Genomic DNA, 20,171 nt, shown 5'->3' with positions numbered 1-20,171 from the left:
AATAGTATTAATAATTATTAATTTTAAATTATTACTATTTATTTTTAACCAAATAAATAAATTATATTTTTATAAGATGCTAAAATCCATATTTTGATAATATTTATATAAAAATAATAATTTATGATTATATCATAATATTACTACTCAGATTTTATTAAAAAATATGTATTTACTATTCATAAATAATAATTTTATTTTGTAATAAAAGCAATGGATGAAGTTACAACCTCCCTTAGGAGATACACAATGAGAACCATTAGTACGAGTATGAATACTCTGTTTATTGCACCAAAAATATCAGCTCAACAAAACTGCTCCCTCCCCTTTATTTCAACCACCAACGGAGTTTTAAGGGTTACAATCCAACCAGAGAAAAATCAACAGCTTCTATGGACACTTTTGTATTGATGAACAAAAGAAAAGAAAGGATTTGACGGATCTAACTTGACTTTGGCTGGGTGTATCGCAATATCCCATAGACGTCAATGATGCCGGGAGGGAAAACAGTATCAGTTGCAGCTCTGACAGCAACTTTAGCCACCGATTTTACATTAACTGGTGGAGTGAAGAGGGGTCCTACAAGTGGGACTTGGTTCAGTGGTTTTGCATGTTTGAGAACCTACATGGGTAAGTAAAATATGATTAGAAACTGACTAAAAACAAAGAACAGATGATTTCTTCGTTGTTGGCATACTAATGTTTCAGTGAAGGAAGCAAGAAATTAATTGGCTTAATAAATAAATCACATAGAGGAAGAACATGAGATTTACCATTTCCAACGGCGAGCCAATCACTCCAAGAGGTAACTTCATGCTCCCAACTTGGCGAGTCCCATATATAAATCCAGGCCTCAAAATTACACCTGAGAAAGGAGAAAAAAAAATTTCATGTATTCTGAGTGTCACATTGTAAAGAGAGCCATGTTATATTTATCACTTACCATACCTCAGGTTGTAATTTCAACTACACCCAATTTTTGTTTTTGCCAAAGATTAGAGCCAAAAGAAAAATTACACAGAACAACTGCAAGGCCAAGTAAGCTTGATGTTTTTATTGGGCAGCAAAGAAAAATATTCAATGAATCTATAGTGAAAAAATGTATGATGTTAAAATGGAGTAGCTGTAGCACATCTGAAGGCATAGCAAGAAAATGCATGCATTTGCTAGGAGGTAAAAGGCAACATAAATTGACAATCAAATGAGAATATGACGTTAAAGATGGTTTAGCCATCTGCAGTGAAGGCCAATGACGAATGGCTTGCACCAACATAGAGAACGAGTTTATTCAAATTGGAAGTCGAGGAAAAACAAGAGAAAAGTGGGTTGAGGTAGTAAGAGAGAAAAAAATGATTGCCAAGGATTTAACAGAGATTCTGGAACTTAATGGAGCTGAATGAGGACCTGGAATTCATGTACAGACTTTTCTAGTTAAGTTGTTCTTGGATGGATACTTCTTTCACTTCTCAAACTTTATAGTAGTCTCCTTTGCTCTCAATTATATCAACTGTTAATTGGTCTAAAAGGTTAGGCAGTGTTTGTGAAGAAGCTCACCTCCATATGGAAATTTGGTCAATAGCTCCGTCTCAGCACCTCTCTACACAAAAATAAGTAAACCAACATTTTCATGAGAACAAATTAAACGAAAAAAGGTAAAACTTCAACTGTCATACATTACTAATCTCTTTTTCCTTTACATGACAAAGATATTATCATGATTGATGTACAGTCAGATTAGAGAGGCAAGTGTTACCACTTGGTAAGAGAAACTAAGGATCTGTTTATAAACTCTTCTTGAAAACAGTTTTCTATCCTAAATAACAAAAAATTTATTTATTTTTTTATTTTTTATTAACACAACTTTTTTATTTATTTTTCAATAAAAATAGGTTGTTTTGGAACTAACTTGAAGTATTTTCATATACCTGTTGTAGGGTGTTTTGAGAAATAATTGAATATATGAAGAATACTTTGAGAACTTTTATACTGTACATAAGTGCACACTAATAAGCTAAGAAAACTGTTACCTATATTTAAATTCTCTAAGGCTATGTTTGATTGCCGGAAAATACTAAGGGAAAAAAAATGCTAAGGAAATTGGTTATCTCATGTTCGATTTTATTATAAAAAATACAAAAGAAAATCAAATATAATTAAAATTAGTTAGAAATTCATACATTTTAAAATTATTTAATCTCCTATAATCAAGAAAAATAAGTGAAATGAATTTGAAGAAGCGTGTAAAAACAATTTATTGACTTTAAAAAATAAATAAATAAAATAAAGAGAGAAGCATCCATAATAAATGTGTGAGTCTTCATTTTATATTTTTATTGCTTTTTAATAGGCAAATAAGCATTGTCTTGATAAAAATACACCCAAGAAAAAAGGGGCCCATATTGAGTACAAGTGGGGTATGCAGAAGGCGCCAAAATGGTGAGAGAAAAATAAATAAATAAAACATCCTCAATGACAATCTACTATCTAGACCCTAACCAATAAATGAGGTCCAACAAAAAAGTACTGTCAAGAAAAGTTTGTCAACATGAAGAACCATCAAAAAGAGGTCAGGACCATTAGAGAATGGTGCATTTGAGAGTATTCTTAATCAAATAATCTGAGTACTCCACACCACCAAAGTATCTACACTCCACACCACCAAAGTATCTACCATTACATTCTTCCCATATGATCCAAACTGACATAGGGGGGCTGTCATCCAAACTTTCCTCTTCCTCCCCACTAAAACTACCATGTCAGCCCTAGAGAGTCTCCCCCACTGAATTGAAGAGAATCCAAGATATTTTGGAAAGAGTAAACAAAAGATACCACAGTCCACTTGCTATTCCACACTGGCTAAGGATGCGATTAGCCGATTATTCTTCTCCCTTATGCTTGCAGCAACTAATTGCAAGAGAACACCTCCTTTTCTTAAGTCGATCTAATGTCAGAATCCTTCACTTAAGCTGCTTCTCAAGCAAACAAGTCTATCTTGGAAGGTGACACAGAGCTACAAACCTCCTTCAAGGGGAAAGCCTCTCCAGCACCTGTCTCCATAGCGTGATAGAAGGATCTAAAAGAGAACTACCCATCCATCCTTGGAACCTTTCCAAATCAACATATCCTCATCTTCTTCGAGTCCCCCTTCCTTATAAAGCCTCCTAAGAAACCCTTTAACACTTTCTACTTCCCTATCTTTTAACTACCATAAGAAACATTGGTTCTTGAGATCCTACGCACTTGAAGGGAAAGCATTGTTAGAAGCTGCAATGGAATACTGAGAAGGGAAAGCCTCCCTCAAAGGAGAGTCACCACACCAAATTGCCAAAACCTAAAAGTTTTCTCCCACGGCCCACCTCTAGCCTGGTTTTGGCATGGAATGCCCTTCCATCCTCTTCTTATTGCTTTCCACAAACCAAACCATAGCCTGCCCTCCCTCCATTAAAACACCAACCTCCCAACTCTACCACAGATCAAACAAGGACAATTAAAATACTAAAAAGGTTTTGGCATGAGTATAGTTAAATATCATATTACATTTAGCATAAAACTAACAAGATCAGTAAAACTAACAATATCATATAGTAATATAGCTATATATTTTAAGGAAATCCTTTAAAACACAAGGACTTATTGTTTCAATTTTAGCAAACAGCATGTAAGTTTCTATTCACACACATAAAATTTTAAATCAAAACTTCTAACATGTAACATATGAATACTTTAGAACAAGTGAAGTTTGCCAATAAAACATGTGTTTATATAACATATAATAATAATGCATCATCATCATTACTAACATATATATTAATATAATAAGAGAAAATCATATAACCACACACCACCTAAAAAAATAGAATTTTTGAGAACTTTAACATTTTTAGGTTTCAGAACAAGTACAGGTTGGGAAAATAATCTCATCTGCATGCACTCCAACAGTAACATTACCACAATTCCAAGACTATACACCTCTTCTACCACCAACCAACTACTTTGAATTTTTTTTTTTTTTTTTAAACTTTGACATGATAAATCAATTGGCTCACATCATGCTTGACAACTTTTTTTTCTCTTTTCTTTTTTCACTCCTCCCCCATATTACCTCAAGTGACGCCTCTTTTTTTTTTCTTAATATGTTCTCTCCTATAACCTTTTTAATTTCATTTTTTTACTCTTTCACCTTTTCATATTTATTGATTTTAATTATTTATGAATATTTTAATCACAAAATAATAATATATAATAAATAATTAATGAAAAAAAATTTGATATCTACATAAAACATAATGAACAAATTTAGAGATTTAAGATAAAAGATTTTATATATTCATACTAAATAAAATATTTATTTATTTTATAAATCTTATCACATATAAATTAAATAAAAATATATTTATCATATTATTTTATTGTTTATATTATTTAAAAATTTTTAACTTTCATGTAAAAATCAGATTCAATAATCATGGTTTTAGCTTTTTGCTTACGGTTCTAGCTTGATCATGATTATAACCTTTTGCTTGGTTAAATTTTTTAATTTTCTATTTATATAAAATAAAATATATTTTTCATGCATAATTGTATTTAATATTTTATATTAATTTTCTCTTCTTTTTTTTAGGAATTAAAATTTTTGCAGACCGAAATTACCAATGTTTTAAAAACCGGACCGGTCATTGAACCGGAAAAGTTACCTGTTCACGGTTCACTGGTCGGACCGGTGGTCGAACCGGTTGAACCGGTGACGTCATAAATATATATTTTTATATATTATTAAAATTTTAAAAAAATTATAATATTATTTTTTATATTTTTATTAATCAATTAAATATAATTTAAAATAAAATAATTAAAATTAGATTTTTTTTAATGATGAACCTTAACAAATTCAAAGAATATCATAGTCTGAGGTAGCATACATTCAACTCAAGCCACGGTTTTGATTTAATAAAAATTATGATGAATTATTAATAATTAATAATTATTTATATGGAGGAATTCTCTCGCTCGAGGCATCAAGAAGCCCTTTTCTGTTTTCTGAAGTTGCCCTCCCCTCCAGGCGACACAATCCCTAAAAGGTAAAAAAGCCCTACTTTCCTCTGCCACTCTCAATCCTTGCAGTTACTAATCTAATCATGTTTTTGTTTTTTTTCTTTGCAACCCCTGTTTGATTCCCAAGAAAATCCATTCCCCATTTGATTTCCGGGAAAATTCATCGTCGTTTGATTTCCGAGAAAATCCATGCAAAACCCCTAAGGAAAACCAAGAAAATTGTTATTTTTTTGGCTCCATGTGTTTTCTAGATCTGTTCTAGGGGTCTCTTTGCTTTTGTGCGAATGGATTTAAATTTCACGAACCCTAACTCCACGATTTTTGAGAAATATCGCCAAAATTTTTCGATATTTCAAACATTGCCGGCAACAATGGGAATAGCCGCGGGGGATGGGGGGTTGAGTGGCCGGCGATGGGGCTTTGCAGCATTTTGGGGGAGGGCTTTCCAACGCGTGGGGCCTGCTGCCAGTGGGACGACACTCCAGTGACCGGCGACAATGGGAACAGCTGCGCGGATGCTGGGAGGAAAAAAAAAAAAATTTGAGCCGGACGGTTCGAAGGGAACCGACCGGTTCGTCCGGTTCGGCGGTCTGATCGTCAGTTCGTCCGGTTCGATTCCGACTCAACCTCTTTGCAGGCCAAATGGCCGGACCGGATCGGAATGGTGACCAGTCGACGGTCAGACCGGTCGGACCGGCCGGTCCGGTCCGGTTTTTAAAACATTGGAAATTACACACCTATCAAGTGTAACTTTTAAGATACACGACTTAAATTACCAACTACTTTAAGATGCACTAACTTAGTGTTTTAGGAGGGTGCACTATTTTTGTCTAACACAAAAAGGTATGCAACTTTAGTCTATATAAATTTTAATTTCTAATAAATTTAAGAGAAAATTAATATAAAATATTAAATATATCTTTTTATGAAAAAAAAAAAAAAATATATATATATATATATATATATATATATATATATATATATATTATTTTATAAAAATTAAAAATTAAAAATCTTAACCAAGAAAAAAATTAGAACCATGGTCAAGTTTTTATTTTATATAAATAAAAATAAATAAATATTTTAACCAAGCAAAAATTAAGAACCATAGTTTAGTTAGAATCATACACAAAAAACTAAAATCATAATCATTAACTCTGATTTTCACATAAAATTTTAAAAATTTAAATAATATAAATAATAATATCATGACAAAGATATTTTTATTTAATTCTTATGTGATAAGATTTATAAAATAAATAAATATTTTATTTAGCACGAATATAGAAAATCTTATGTCCTAAACCTCAAAATTTGTTCATTTATGTATTTATGTTTACATTAAACTTGTTCTCATTAATTATTTATTGCATATTATTATTGTGTGTTTAAAGTGTCCATAAATAATTAAAATCAATAAACATAAACAGATGAAAGGGTGAAAAAATATAAAGTTAAAAAGGTTTTATGAGAGAACGTATAGTCAACATATTTAAAAAAGAAAAAAGGTGAAGTGTGACTTGAAGGTAATATGGAGAAAACAAAAAGAACAAAAAAAAAAAAAAAAAATTGACAAGCATGTCGTAAGCCACTTGACTTGTTGTGTCAAAGCTAATATGTGTGTGTGTGTGTGTCTTAGAATTATGGTAATGTTACTATTAGAGTGCATATAGGTAGGATTATTTTCCCTAACTTGTAAGTGTTCCGAATTCCATTTTTTTAGGTACTATATGGTTACATGATTTTCCCATATAATAATGAAGATTTAAACGCAATTGAAAATTTAAAAATCTATAATGAAAAAGGGAAAAGAACCGTTAACAAATTATTTGTTAGTAAAATTAATCTTCCAAGAAAAGGAAATTTTAGTCCGCGGTAAAATTATTGTAAGAAGAATCGATATTAAAAATAATAATAATTTAAGGGTAAAAATCAAGTTTAAAATTGATAACAATTTTAGAAACCACTTAACTTTGTGGCTGTAAGCATTTAAGTCCGTGTTACTTAGGCTCCATTTGGGAAAATTCTTTGCTTTTGGCTCTAACTAAAATCTATCTCACATCTCAAATCTCAAATTTGAAGTACAAGAACTCACCTAAAAAATGGCCTTGAATGGTACTTGGATGACCTTTTTTTCCATCAAAAACTGAGGTAAATAATTGATTTCATTGATGCTAAACAATTTAGATTACATTGGTAAATAAAAACTTTTGTTAGTATATTCTAGGAAATTACATATGCTGTTTAGCCATTAAGCAACATAATTCTAAGGTCAATGATAGCCTACATCACTACAATTAAAGGTAGAATACACACAAGGAAATAACACAAAAATAATTTGAAGTCATAGGAAATTAATATGGCAAAATGTCAACACCCCCATTCAAGTTGGCCCAAAAATGTTTTCTATTACCAACTTGCTTAGAATTAACTGAAATACAGACCTTGGCAACCCTTTAGTAAGGATATCAACAAGTTGATCCCTCGAAGCAATATAAGGAATGCAAATCTCTCCATTTTTAATATTTTCTTTAATAAAGTGTTGATCAATCTTCACAAACTTTGTTTGATCGTGATGGACAAGATTATGTGCAATGCTTATAGCATATTTGTTATCACAATATAGCTTGATATGATCTACTATCTTTATTCCCAAATCTTAAAGGATGACCTACTATCTTTATTCCCAAATCTAAAAGGATGATCTTTATCCAAAGAAGTTTGCATATCCCTTGAGCTAGTGATCTAAATTCCACTTTGGCATTTGATCTCGTCACCACAAATTGTTTCTTGCTCCTCCATGTGACAAGACTACCTCCAACAACCATGAAGTATCCACTAGTGGACCTTCAATTGGTGATAGTCCAAGCCCAATTTGCATCACTATAAGCTTCTACTTCCAATTTTCCACCTTTTCTAAATAAAATGCCCTTTCATAATGCTGACTTTAAATACTTAAGGATTCGGTAAGCAGCTTCCATGTGTTTTTCCTATGGTGCATGCATAAATTGGCTTACCACACTAACTAGATAGACAATATTGGGTCTAGTATAAGAGAGATAAGTATCTCAAAACTGACAGAGAAGTATCAGCAATTTGTTGCATGGTTTGAAAGATTAGCTCAATCACTCTTCAAATTTGGTTTTCATCTAAGTCAAGGAGATCGTGCTCTTTTCTTTAGAAGATAATCCATAGGGAATTTGTCGATTTGACTATACTTTTTGTTCGTGTAGACAATGTCATTATAATGGGTGATGATAGTGAGCAAGTTCGGAAACTAAAGGTCAAGTCGGCCAAAGAAAGTTATAGATCTGGATACTCTGAATTATTTTTTAGGAACCAAAGTGGCTAGGTCAAAAGAAGAGATTTACCTATTCCAAAGGAAATATGTCCTAGATCTTCTCAAGGGAACTGGAATGCTTGGAAGCAAGCCTACAAAAACTCCTATTGATCTAAACCACAAGCTCAATACAGTTACAAATGGTGCTCTAATGGATTAAAAAAAGGTACCAAAGAATTGTGGGAAGATTAATTTGTCTTTCCTGCCTGAACAAAAAACTTACAAAGCCTATCATAAAGTGTGATTAGTTAGTTCATGCACTATTCTTTAGAAACTCACATGGAAGCAGCTGAAAAAACACTGCAGCAATCCCTAAAAGCTACTCCTGGAAGTGGATTTCTATTTTCTCAAAATGGTCATGAGGACGCGGAAGCATATGTGGATGTTGATTATAGCAGCTCTATGATTGACAGAAGATCAACTTTGGCTATTGTACTCTTGTTGGAGGTAACTTAGTAACTTGGAGGAGTAAGAAGCAACCTATGGTGGCCAGGTCAAGTGTGGAAGCTGAATATGATGCCATGACACTTGGAATATGTGAGTTGATATGGATAAAGAAATTATTGAGGGGGTTGCACATAGAATCAAAGGGTCGCCCTATCAAGCTATATTGTGATAACAAGACTACCATAAGCATTGCATACAATCCGATGCAGCATGATAAAATAAATGTATCAAGATAAATACACTTCATCAAAGAGAAAAATTGCTAGTGGAGTGATTTGCACTCCATTCATTTCTTCCAAGTTGCAGCTAGTGGATGTCTTCACTAAAGGAGTTCCTAATCCAGGGTTTGGCTCAATGATCAACAAGCTAGGAATGAAGGACATTTTAGAACCAACTTGAGGGGGAGTGTTGGAAATCAGCTACTAATTTGAACCTTGATTCTAGGGGGATCTTTTACTAGTCTAAGACTATTTAGGAAATTTTGACTTAATCAAACTTAGTAATTAGGTTGACAAATATTCCTAGCACTGGTTTAGGAAGTTTATACTTATTCTTTTCTTAGATTATTTCTTCTATATAAAGATGTATACTCTATTGTAAATAACTCTATTGTGGATAATATAACATTCTTTCAATTGGATTCTAAACCAACAAATGTTCTTTCAAATGGATAATGCTTCCACTTTTCCTAATACTTAAATGAATTAGGAGGGTATTGCCTTGCTACAGAAAACAGAAGAAATTATTCAACTTTTATGATAAATACCCTTCAATGTCAGGTTGATTCCATTCTCTTGTGCCCAAGTTTAGTCTCTATTTACTGACCGATAATTTAGATAGTGTTATGATAGTACCTTTCCCTCATAATATCCTTGCAGTAAATAATTTGCCACACCAAAGTCAGCCGCAGAGATATAAACAAATCTTTTCACACCTGTTGACAAGAATGAATTACTACCAATTACTCAAATAAATAATCAGGGGAATGCTAGAAATTGAAGTGACTAAAAAGAAAAACTATTCCTTTCACCATCAAGCCTAAACCACTCTCCCATCACCCTCTATCAAGCATGAGGTAAGGTACTATAAGAAAACAAAATAAACATCTACATTATGAAGAAGAATCTTGAGGCACCCAAAATTATATTTATAATTGTAGACAAAGAGCTGATATCAGGGAGCCAAACTTTTAACAAGCAAGTGGGGGAAAATATTAAAAATCTTTATGTCCCATTGAGTAGAGAAGGGAATGTAGGTAACGGCAACACAAGTCAAAAGACACGGCTGTGGCTATTTTGTTATATATATATATGCACTCTTTTTAAATTTCTCATGCTGGAATCTGCATGTAATATATCTATGTCCCAGGTCCTTGTTACTAGCCTTTAATGTTTAATATATTGAGAAATTACAAAGATGGTTTTTTTGGGGAGGGTAGATAAGAACAGTCTTGTGTAAAATTTCGTTTATCAGGTAAAAATTCTGGGCCAAGACTCAAAAGGTTTACACCTCTTACAGGTTGGATGATTACAACTACGGCTTCCTTAAGTGGTGCCCAACAGGAAGTTGGATGATTGCAAGGCAACCTCAGCTTGCTGATGACATGTGTACCCTACAAGGCTTATGAAACAACGACCTTAAGAGAGAAAGATTCTTAACTTTGAAATACAAATGTGAAGCATAAAATATGATTGCAGACAAGGTGTTGGATAAGATTCATGCCAAGTCTCTAAAGAATCACTTCTACAAAGGAACATATTATTATCAACATTTATAAAGGAAGACGGGGATTTGTCTAATAACCAACTTTTGACATGATTAAGAGAAAGATAGAAGAACGAGTTTTTTGACCCTTTTAGGTGTTTGAACAATTCACCCTATCCAAGGGAGAATATAAAGGGTGCATGATAGAACAGTTGTCTGATAACCATTATTGGTACACTACCTAATAAATTAAGCTTTTGCTTTAATTACTGATTTAACGTGGTACAAATCACTAATTACTATTTGTTTGTCTGTGATTGCCTGATTGGTTCTCCACATAAGAGGAGGGGCCCATTCCCAAATAACTTCAACTTTTTGGGTTGGGTAATTTCACAAAAACCGCATGAGTGCCCTCTGCAGATATTTTGAAATTATCAATCCATTTTAAATAGCCTGGAAACAGAACTACTACTCAGAAATTTGGAAATACCAGTTATCTAAGGGGTAGAAAATTTTCATATGGGCATTGGCGAGTAATGAAACCTCAATAGTTAATCTTGAAACTCATCCATCATTAGTGAGTAGCATAAAAAAAAGGATCAATAATCCCTTACTATATTACAGTCTTAATTGACCAGTTCATTTGCAAAGAAAGGCTTTCTTGGTGAATGGTTTGGAATATACATATTTTATGGCCGATTTCATAGTCAGAGTTTCTAATGATGTGCTTCTTTTGCATGCAAAATGAAAGGGGGGAAATGTTCTGAATTCAGAACTAAAGCTTTTTGGTGACTGGGAAGTGCCTCCAGACCCCTGAACAGCTGCAAAAAGTGGGCCCAGTCAATGAGCATTTTGGATGAGTGGTGAAGCAATCTAGAATTCTTCCTTGTGCCCAATGTAGGGGATCCAGGGAGAGTAAACTAGAAGAAAATGAATGTTCTTTGAGAGTGATAGCTTCTGATGATATAAATGGATATGGAGTTACTTTTAGTACACAGAAAATCGGTTTCATGTATGGAAAATTTTGAAGATACAGAGTGCATCAAAGTCAAGAAAATTAGTTTAGGTTTATCTTACACATTTATATATGATTTGTCTCACTCTTCAGACATTGTTTCTATCTAGGACAGCCTGAGTAATTTACTCACCAAACCAGTTATGCTTCAAGAGGTAAAAGAAATAATAGTTTATTGAACTGAAAAGGGATACCTTTTTCTGCAGCAGCTCTGATTGCATTTATGTTTGCAGTTCCATTGATCTTATACATGTATGAGCTTGAGCCAAAACCACCAACACAAGAGATCTACAAATTTGAATTGCACTAATTAAAATAAAAATAAAATAAATAAATAAATAGAAAAAAAGAAGAAAAAAAAAACTGATATTAAACCAGCACACTTAACTTTTCTCCACTAAAAATATCCCAGGGCAAAGAATATGATGACTATAAAATTGAGATCACGTAAGAGGAAAAAACAAGAGCCCAAAAAACTACATAGTAGCCTTGCTAAAGAAATTATTGCATTTCACATTGCTCCCCATGCAAGAATCATAAATAGAACCTTCTGCTCTAATGAAATGCCAAGATAAAGGGAACCCTAGTGCATGCAAAAGCATACCAAATACCTTATACCCCAGTCATCAACAGTGAAGATTCAAGTTAGGATCTCTTTCCTTATGGGCATAATGTATTGCCAAGATAAATTTAGCACCCATGTCAATGGGAATTCCTTTTAGTATGGAATGCATAATATCAGCGCAAAGGTAATCATAAGAATTTCTTTTTATAGCATCAAAAGCATGAATTGTCAAGAATACATTCAATTCAAGAATTTTTTTGAAGGACAAATATTTGAAAATGCAACCAGAAATAGTCTTTTATTTAAAACATAACCACTGACTGAAATGAACAAAGCTCCACTCCAATGACTTAAAGTTCAAGAAATTTAAAGGATTTCAATTTGCCCAAAAATTTACCAGTTCTACATTGAAAATATTGTCAGTAATCAGGGAAGGGAGAAAAGGGAAAAATTAAAGAAAATGAAAAACCTCAACTCTACTACAATAGGATTAATTGATCAATGTAAATAGGAGCCACCAAAAGAATGTTGCATAATCCAGAATGGGGATAAGAATTGGGTAGATGGCGTAAGCCGAATTTTATTCAGAAGTCAGGAACACTATTTAAGAAAATTAAAATTTGCAACTCATTAAGATCACATTAGTAGACTCTTGGAGTTAGCAGCCCCACCAATGTGATGGAAGTCGCATATGACTCTACTGACCAGGGATCTCTGAATTGGAGCTAGATCGAGGAATATGGCAAATGATTGAGACTTGAGAACCTTCTAGAATTCTGATAAGTCGTGGAACAGCAAAATGACCAAGACCACCCACTTGAAACAATCCAAAACCTACAAAATTTTCTAGGCCGGAATACAATTGTAATAACCACTTAAGCTATGTTTGGTTCATGGAAAATTTGAGGGAAAATACAAAGGAAAGAAAATAGAAAGAAAAAGTAAAAGGGAAATAAAAAATAGATTTAAAAAATCAATAAATTATTTTTATATATTACCTTATGCTCATTTCACTAATTTTAACTCTTCTATATAAAGATTAAATGATTTGAAAATGCATAAGTTTCTAACTAATTTTAATTATATTCAATTTTCTTTCGTATTTTCCATCATAAAACCAAACATCTTATCTCTCTCTCTTTTTTTTTTTTTTTTTTGGACTTTCTTTAGCACTTTCCTGTGGAAAAAAATTACTTGGGAGAATAATTTTCTTAGTCATTTGAGAAAATTACTTGTGAGAATGTAGAAAATAGACCAATGATAACCAAAATAGACGTGTTATAATAGCAATAGGAAAATCACTCAAAATCATTAGAGAGAAAAGAAAGTCACTGAACACTCTTCATCCTCACTCACCCCACCCCATCCTATTTTTTCCTTCTCCAAAACTTAAAGATAAAAAACACAAACAAAAAAAAAAAACGATGACTATGAGTACTACAAAGGAACCTAAAAATCCTTTTTAGTATAAAAGGAACAAAAAAAAAAAACCTACTCCAGAACCTAAAACATTAAAACAATTTTTTTTTTTTAGGGGGGGGGGGGGGGGAACAGTAACAATTTCCAGCATTTATGGAATCAAAAACCGATTACAAAATAAAGACACTTGCAACAAAAGAAGTATATGGATCAGAAATACAAATAAATAAAAATATACATAACAAGTTTGCATCCATTCCATTTGACAACAATGCTAAAGCTATGTTGAAGAGTTAAAGGACTACATACAACAGAAGTCACCCCACTCAGCGCTTCCTTCCATGAATCAGATGAAAGAAGGTTTCCTGCCAAGAGGAAGAAAGTATGACAGTTTTACAACTTTTCCCATGAATAGCATAATCAAACAATACATTGTAAAGACAGCAAACCTCGATGCCACTCTATGTTGTTAGCCCAAGGATCATTTATAGATGACCTACCAGACCTGAAAAAAACAAAAAAAAAAAAAAAACAACCACGTCAGGAAACTGAAAGGAACAAGATTATACATATACACAAAATACTAGAGAGAGAATGGTGAGGACGTTGAAGGTCTCTGTGGAGAGGAAGACCTTCTTGGTTAGGTTTGAAGGTGAGTCCGGTGGTATTTGGTGCTCGCTTACAGAGCACAGTAGAGGTTTTGTTTTCACCTTAGGCTTTGAGAAGGAAGAGGTTGGCTGGTTGATTGAACATTTGACGAAGGCCATCAAGCTAAAGAGTTACATGGCTTTCAACAGAAAATACAGAGGAAAATCCAAAGTTCATTTAATGGAGGTATGCTTCAACAACCATGGTAGGTTTATAAGGCTTTCGGAGTTCGCCTCCAACAGAAAGTCAACTTTCCTGGTAATACCTGAGGGTGAGAAGGGCAAGGGATGGGAGCAACTAAAAAATGAGTTGTCTTCAATGTTGGTGGTCCCCTCCTCAAATATAGATGAAAAGGGAAGGCAGTGCAGGGACGAAAGCATAAATCACAAACATGTGGGTCCTTTGTACCGGTCCTTCGCGAATGTAGTCAGGGAGGAAGGACCGAGGAGAGGAGGCCTTGTTCCAGTTGGGAGATGGGCGAGAGATGTGGTGTGCAAATGCCTCGCTGATTTTGTTAATTGGGCTGAGGTTGGCCGTGCTCTAGCGAAAAGATTAAGGCAAAAAGGTGTGGTGACTATCCTCCCTTTCTTTGGCGGAAAAGGTTTATTTTTTGTAGAAACTTTAGAAGAAGCTTTCTCTCTCTAGGATTTAAAGGTTTCTCAAGATTAAGGGAGGGTATACAGCCCATTTGAGAAGGTGGTCGCCAAGGGAAAATTCAGAAATCGTGGGGAAGTTCAGAGGAGGATAGATTGAATTACGGGGATTGCCCTTTCATTTATGGTCTAAGGAACATCTAAAGAAAATTGTGGATCAATGGGGGACGGTGATAAAGATCAACTGGCGAACATTGAAATTGTATGATCTTTGTAAGGCAAGGATGAGAATTTTAATGAAGGAACGGTCAGTTCTTCCCGCATTGATTGAGGTGTTAGATGGGGGATGGGTTTTTACAATTTTAGTTGCAGTGGTTGGAGTTGAAGACGATAGGCGAGGTAGAGAAATGGGTGAGTCAACTCGGGAGGATTATGAGCCTCATTTGTGGACAGGTGGCAGAAGTCTGGTTGTGAAAGCTAAATCAATGACTAAAGGACGGTCTTCTGTTAGGGCAGCTGGCAGAATGAAAGAGGGTGGAGAAAGCCAAAAGACTGAAGAAGTTTCCATGGGGACACATGGCAAGAGAAGAACGGAAGTGGGGAACAACTGGTTCCAACCCTCCTTTTCGTTCAATTCGAATTCAAATAAACAGAGAACAGGGCCTATTGGGCCAAAGCAGGTTGGTGAAGTTTGAGCTGGAGGGGACAAGGCCCACTCAAATGATGAGAAGTGGTATTGGGCCTCTAATGCGATGCAAGAGAGAAGGGTCCAATCTCCTCATAAACCCAAACCACTGGTGGAAGCAAATTTGGGTCGGGAGAGGGGTGTGAATTTAGAAGGCCTATTACCGATGTTGGGCCAAGAAATAGGACGAAAATAGCCCATTTCTGAGAAGGGCTCTTTAAGCAAAGAAGACTCCTCTGTAACGGGAAAGGGGAAGGCAATGTCAGAGGTCTTTGTTTCTCAGTTGAGGGGTTCCTTGATGAAGTTCGGTTCAAAGAAGCTATGGACTACTCTTATCCCTCCAATTTCTAGAGGCCGACAAGGAGTTCAAAGTCGAAGCGAGCCTCTAATGCATGAGATTCCAGCTTCTGATTTTGTTGCTCCTCCAAAGGACGATGCTTTCGAAGCAGGAACACAGATGGAACGAAGGTTCAGTGCAAGTCCTCTTACTTTCAATAGATTGTTAGGGTTTTGAAAAAGTTGTTCGGGGAAAGGAGCTTCGTCGACAAGAGGAGACACAGATAATCAACAAAGGTCTTCTCTTAAGGCTTCTATACTTTCAAAGAGGAAGGAGAAATTGTGCAAATCCTCTAACATTGAAGAAAGAGCAGGCTCTAAGGGTTTCAAGGGTTTTGTTCACCATGGCTCTTCAATCACGGTTTTTACTTCTAATCCAATAACCAGAGAAAAAGGACTCAACTCTGTGGGGACTCATGGAATGATCGTAGTGGAAAAATTTGAGGTATCTTATTCTCCACATTCTCACTCTTCTTTGTCAATTCCCCCCCCCCCCCCCCTTGGGCTTGGCACTTCCACCTCTGAGTTCTTCTAATCCCATTTTTCTCAATTCAGTAATTCAGTCTCAGTATCCTACAAAATCTCGAGTTATTTCTGAATGTTTTTCAAAAAAATTGACGATGGTGCTTTATGTCAAGATTTTGTTGGCAATCCTAACCTAGATGTTGTGAAGTCCCAGTTAGCTTGTCTAAACCAAATGTCCGAGGGTATTAACTCCCTTAAGACCATGTCCAGCACGCCTATTGAGGCCCCCAACCTGGTTATAGTTAGCCAGGGTGAAGCTGAGTTTTCCCCTTTGGGTGGGTTTCAGATAGAAGGCTTTTCTCCCAGCAAAATGGCTAAAGTTCGTGAGGTCTTAAGTTCTATGGATATTAAGGTGTATTCTAGGCGGAAGAACAGATTCTCCACTGGTATTTGAGACCTGTTGGAACTGGTATGGAGGTTTAGGGTTAGAGAGGTTTATCCATGAAAATCATCAGTTGGAATACTAGGGGTTTGGGATTTAGGAAAAAATAAAGGGTGGTTAAAGATTTTTTACGGCTTCAAAATCTGGATGCTGTGATGTTTCAGGAAACAAAAAGGGAGGTGTGTGACAGAAGGTTTCTTAGTAGTGTCTAGTCGGTTAGGAATAAGGAGTGGGCTACTCTTCCAACGTGCGGGGCTTCAGGTGGGATTTTGATTATTTGGGACTCAAAGAAACTGTCCGATGAGAAGGTGTTAATAGGCTCCTTTTCAGTCTCAATCAAGTTTTTGTTGGATGGATGTGGACCCCTGTGGTTGTCCTCAGTTTATGGCCCAAACAATTCCTTACTTAGGAAGGATTTCTATGTGGAGCTATTAGACATTTTTAGCCTTTCTTTTCCTTTATGGTGTGTGGGCGGTGATTTTAATGTTATAAGGAGAATTTCAAAAAAAATTGGGAGGCTCTAGTTTAACTTCTAGCATGAGGGACATTGGTGGATTTAGAAAAGATTGCGAATTAGTTGACCCCCCTTTACAGAACGCCCCTTTCACTTGGTCAAACATGCAAGAGTCACCTATGTGTAAGAAATTGGACCGGTTTTTTTACTCAAATGAAATAGCTAACATTGATGCCGTTGAGCAAGAAGGGATTCTTTCTTCTGAACTTTCAGCTCAAAGAGCTTTAAGAAAAGGGGAGCTGGAGGAATTAATTTTGAAGGAAGAAATCCATTGGAGACAAAAAGGTAGGGTGAAATGGGTAAAAGAAGGGGATTGTAATTTAAAGTTTTTTCACAAAGTGGCTAATGGTAGACGAAATAGGAAATTCATCAAGTTTTTGGAGAATGAAAGAGGTTTAGTGTTGAATAATACTGAGAGCATCACATAGGAGATCTTACTTTATTTTGAAAAGCTCTACTTGAGTCCTCCTGGAGAGTCTTGGAGAGTAGAAGGCTTAGATTGATCCCCTATCTCAAAAGAGAGTGCTTCTAGGTTAGATTCCCTTTTTACTGAAGAAGAGATTTCTAAAATCATTTCTCAGTTAGATAGGGATTGATGGATTTACCATTGCAGTGTTTCAAAATTGTTGGGATGTGATCAAAGAGGGTGTTCGCAGAGTTTCACAGAAATGGGATTATTAATCAAAGCACCAATGCCACCTTCATTGTTCTTTTGCCTAAAAAAGGCCAGACAAAAAAAGTTTAAGACTTTAGACCATTTAACTTGATCACTTGTCTCTACAAGATAATAGCCAAAGTTCTATCATGACGATTAAGAGGTGTACTACATGAAACTATCCATTCTACTCAAGGTGTTTTTGTTCAAGGGAGACAAATTTTGGACACAGTTCTTATAGCCAATGAGATAGTGGATGAGAAAAGACAATCAAGGAAGGAAGGAGTTATCTTCAAAATTGACTTTGAAAAGGCTTATGACCATGTGAATTGGGATTTTTTGGATCATGTGTTGGAGAAGAAGGGGTTTAGTCCTAGATGGAGGACCTGGATGAGAGGTTGTTTGTCTTCAGTCTCTTATGCAATTTTAGTGAATGGAAGCATTAAAGGGTGGGTCAAGGCAACTAGAGGATTAAGACAAGGTGATCCTTTATCCCCTTTTCTGTTTACTATCATCGTCGATGTGTTGAGTAGGATGTTGTTGAGAGCAGAGGAAAGAAGTTGGTTGGAGGGCTTTAGTGTAGGTAGGAATAGAACAAGGGTGTCCCATCTGCAATTCGTAGATGATACCATCTTCTTTTCTAACACTTGTGTGGAAGAATTGCAAACTCTTAAGAGTTTATTGTTAGTGTTTGGGCAAATTTATGGGCTTAAGGTCAATCTAGACAAGAGTAACCTTTTTAGCATCAACCTTGATTAGGATCATCTCTCTAGGTTGGCCTTGATACTTGATTGCAAGGCTTCTGATTGGCCTATACTCTACTTGGGTCTTCCTTTGGGAGGGAATCCAAAGGCTTGTGGCTTTTAGGATCCAGTGATTGAGAGAATCTCGCAAAAATTTGATGGGTGGCAAAAGGCTTATTTATCTTTTGGAGGTAGGATAACTCTTATCCACTCATGCCTGTCTCACATTCCTAGCTACTTTCTTTCCTTATTCAAGATTCCCACTTAAGTGGCTGCAAAAATTGAGAAATTGCAAAGGGATTTCTTATGGTCAGGGATTGGGGAAGGTAAAAGAGATCATCTTATTAGTTGGGATGTAGTGTGTAAACCAAAGGCAAATGGGGGATTGGGGTTTGGGAAGATTTCTCTAAGGAATCTCGCTCTTTTAGGGAAATGATTGTGGAGGTATCTTAAGGAGAGTTCAGCTTTGTGGCATCAAGTCATTCTAAGCATTTATGGGACACATTTTAATGGTTGGGATGCCAACACTATGGTCAGATGGTCACATCATTGTCTTTGGAAGGCTATTGCACAAGTCTTTCAGGATTTTTCCAAGTATACTCGGTTTGTGGTAGGAGATGGGGAAAGAATTCGCTTTTGGGAAGACTTGTGATGGGAGGACCAACCTTTGGGATTCCAATATCCAAGACTATTTAGAGTAGTCACTGATAAAAATATTCTCATATCTTCAATTCTCGGTTCTACTTGCCCCTTCTCTTGGAACTTTAATTTTTATCGTAACCTTTCCGATTTTGAGATAGAAGATTTAGAAAGCCTCATACATTCACTTGAGTGTTTGCATTTATCCCCATCGATTTCAAATGCGAGATCCTGGTCTTCATCTTCTTCAGGGTTATTTACACTCAAGTCTTTTTTTCTAGCCTTGTCCCACCTTTCCGATTTATCTCCAATTTTCCCTACTAATTTTATATGGAATTCTCAAGTCTCTTTTAAAGTCAGGTCCTTTGTCTGGTCAGTGGCACACGAGAAGGTAAATACTAATAACTTGTTACAATTGAGAAGACCCTACAAAGCTCTTAGTCCTAACATTTGTAAGTTATGTATGAAGCATGAAGAATCAACAGATCATCTTTTCTTACATTATTTTTTTACGATGAGATTGTTACACAAATTATTTCAGTTAGCCAAGATGGATTGAGTTCCCCCGAGAAGCATTTCCGACATGATGTCCATCAATTATAAAGGTTTTGGAAAATCCAAGAGAGGGATAGTTTTGTGGCAAACTGCGTGCATTGCTTTAATTTGGGTTGTGTGGCGGGAAAGAAATGATAGGATTTTTTAGGATAAAGCTAGGAACTCCGAGAATCTATGGGATTCCATTCATTTCCTTGCTTTTCTTTGGGCTTTTTGCTCCATTGTTTTTAAGGGCATTCCCCTTAATGTGTTACAACTAGATTGGCTAGCAGTGTGTAGCTCCAATGGGAGGGTCTAGCTAAGAGAGATTGTTCATTGTTTTTACCTTTTAGCTTCTTGTTTTTGTATTCTTGT

At 35.3% G+C, this 20,171-nt stretch overlaps 1 protein-coding gene across 2 annotated transcripts in view; it reads right to left on the bottom strand.

The window, feature by feature from the left end:
• Window positions 1-218: 218 nt before the first annotated feature.
• The window catches only part of LOC117912737 (uncharacterized protein At1g32220, chloroplastic), a 33,094-nt gene continuing 13,141 nt past the window's right edge, over window positions 219-20,171 (bottom strand). The window contains exons 4-10 of one of the 2 annotated variants that reach the window (XM_034827426.1): window positions 13,992-14,047; window positions 13,852-13,907; window positions 11,753-11,846; window positions 9,694-9,773; window positions 1,555-1,597; window positions 774-865; window positions 219-622 (exon numbers count right to left, since the gene is read on the bottom strand). In XM_034827426.1, the coding sequence (XP_034683317.1) occupies window positions 443-622; window positions 774-865; window positions 1,555-1,597; window positions 9,694-9,773; window positions 11,753-11,846; window positions 13,852-13,907; window positions 13,992-14,047 (601 nt within the window). In that variant the 3' untranslated portion in view covers window positions 219-442. Of the gene's footprint in view, window positions 623-773; window positions 866-1,554; window positions 1,598-5,327; window positions 5,571-9,693; window positions 9,774-11,752; window positions 11,847-13,851; window positions 13,908-13,991; window positions 14,048-20,171 lie in introns of those variants that run through there. The other variant, XM_034827427.1, reaches the window with a different exon arrangement.

Source organism: Vitis riparia, chromosome 4 (assembly GCF_004353265.1).
Source record: "Vitis riparia cultivar Riparia Gloire de Montpellier isolate 1030 chromosome 4, EGFV_Vit.rip_1.0, whole genome shotgun sequence".
NCBI classification, from domain to species: domain Eukaryota; kingdom Viridiplantae; phylum Streptophyta; class Magnoliopsida; order Vitales; family Vitaceae; genus Vitis; species Vitis riparia.
Note: the sequence above shows the minus strand (reverse complement) of the source record. Positions and strands in the feature narration are given on the sequence as shown.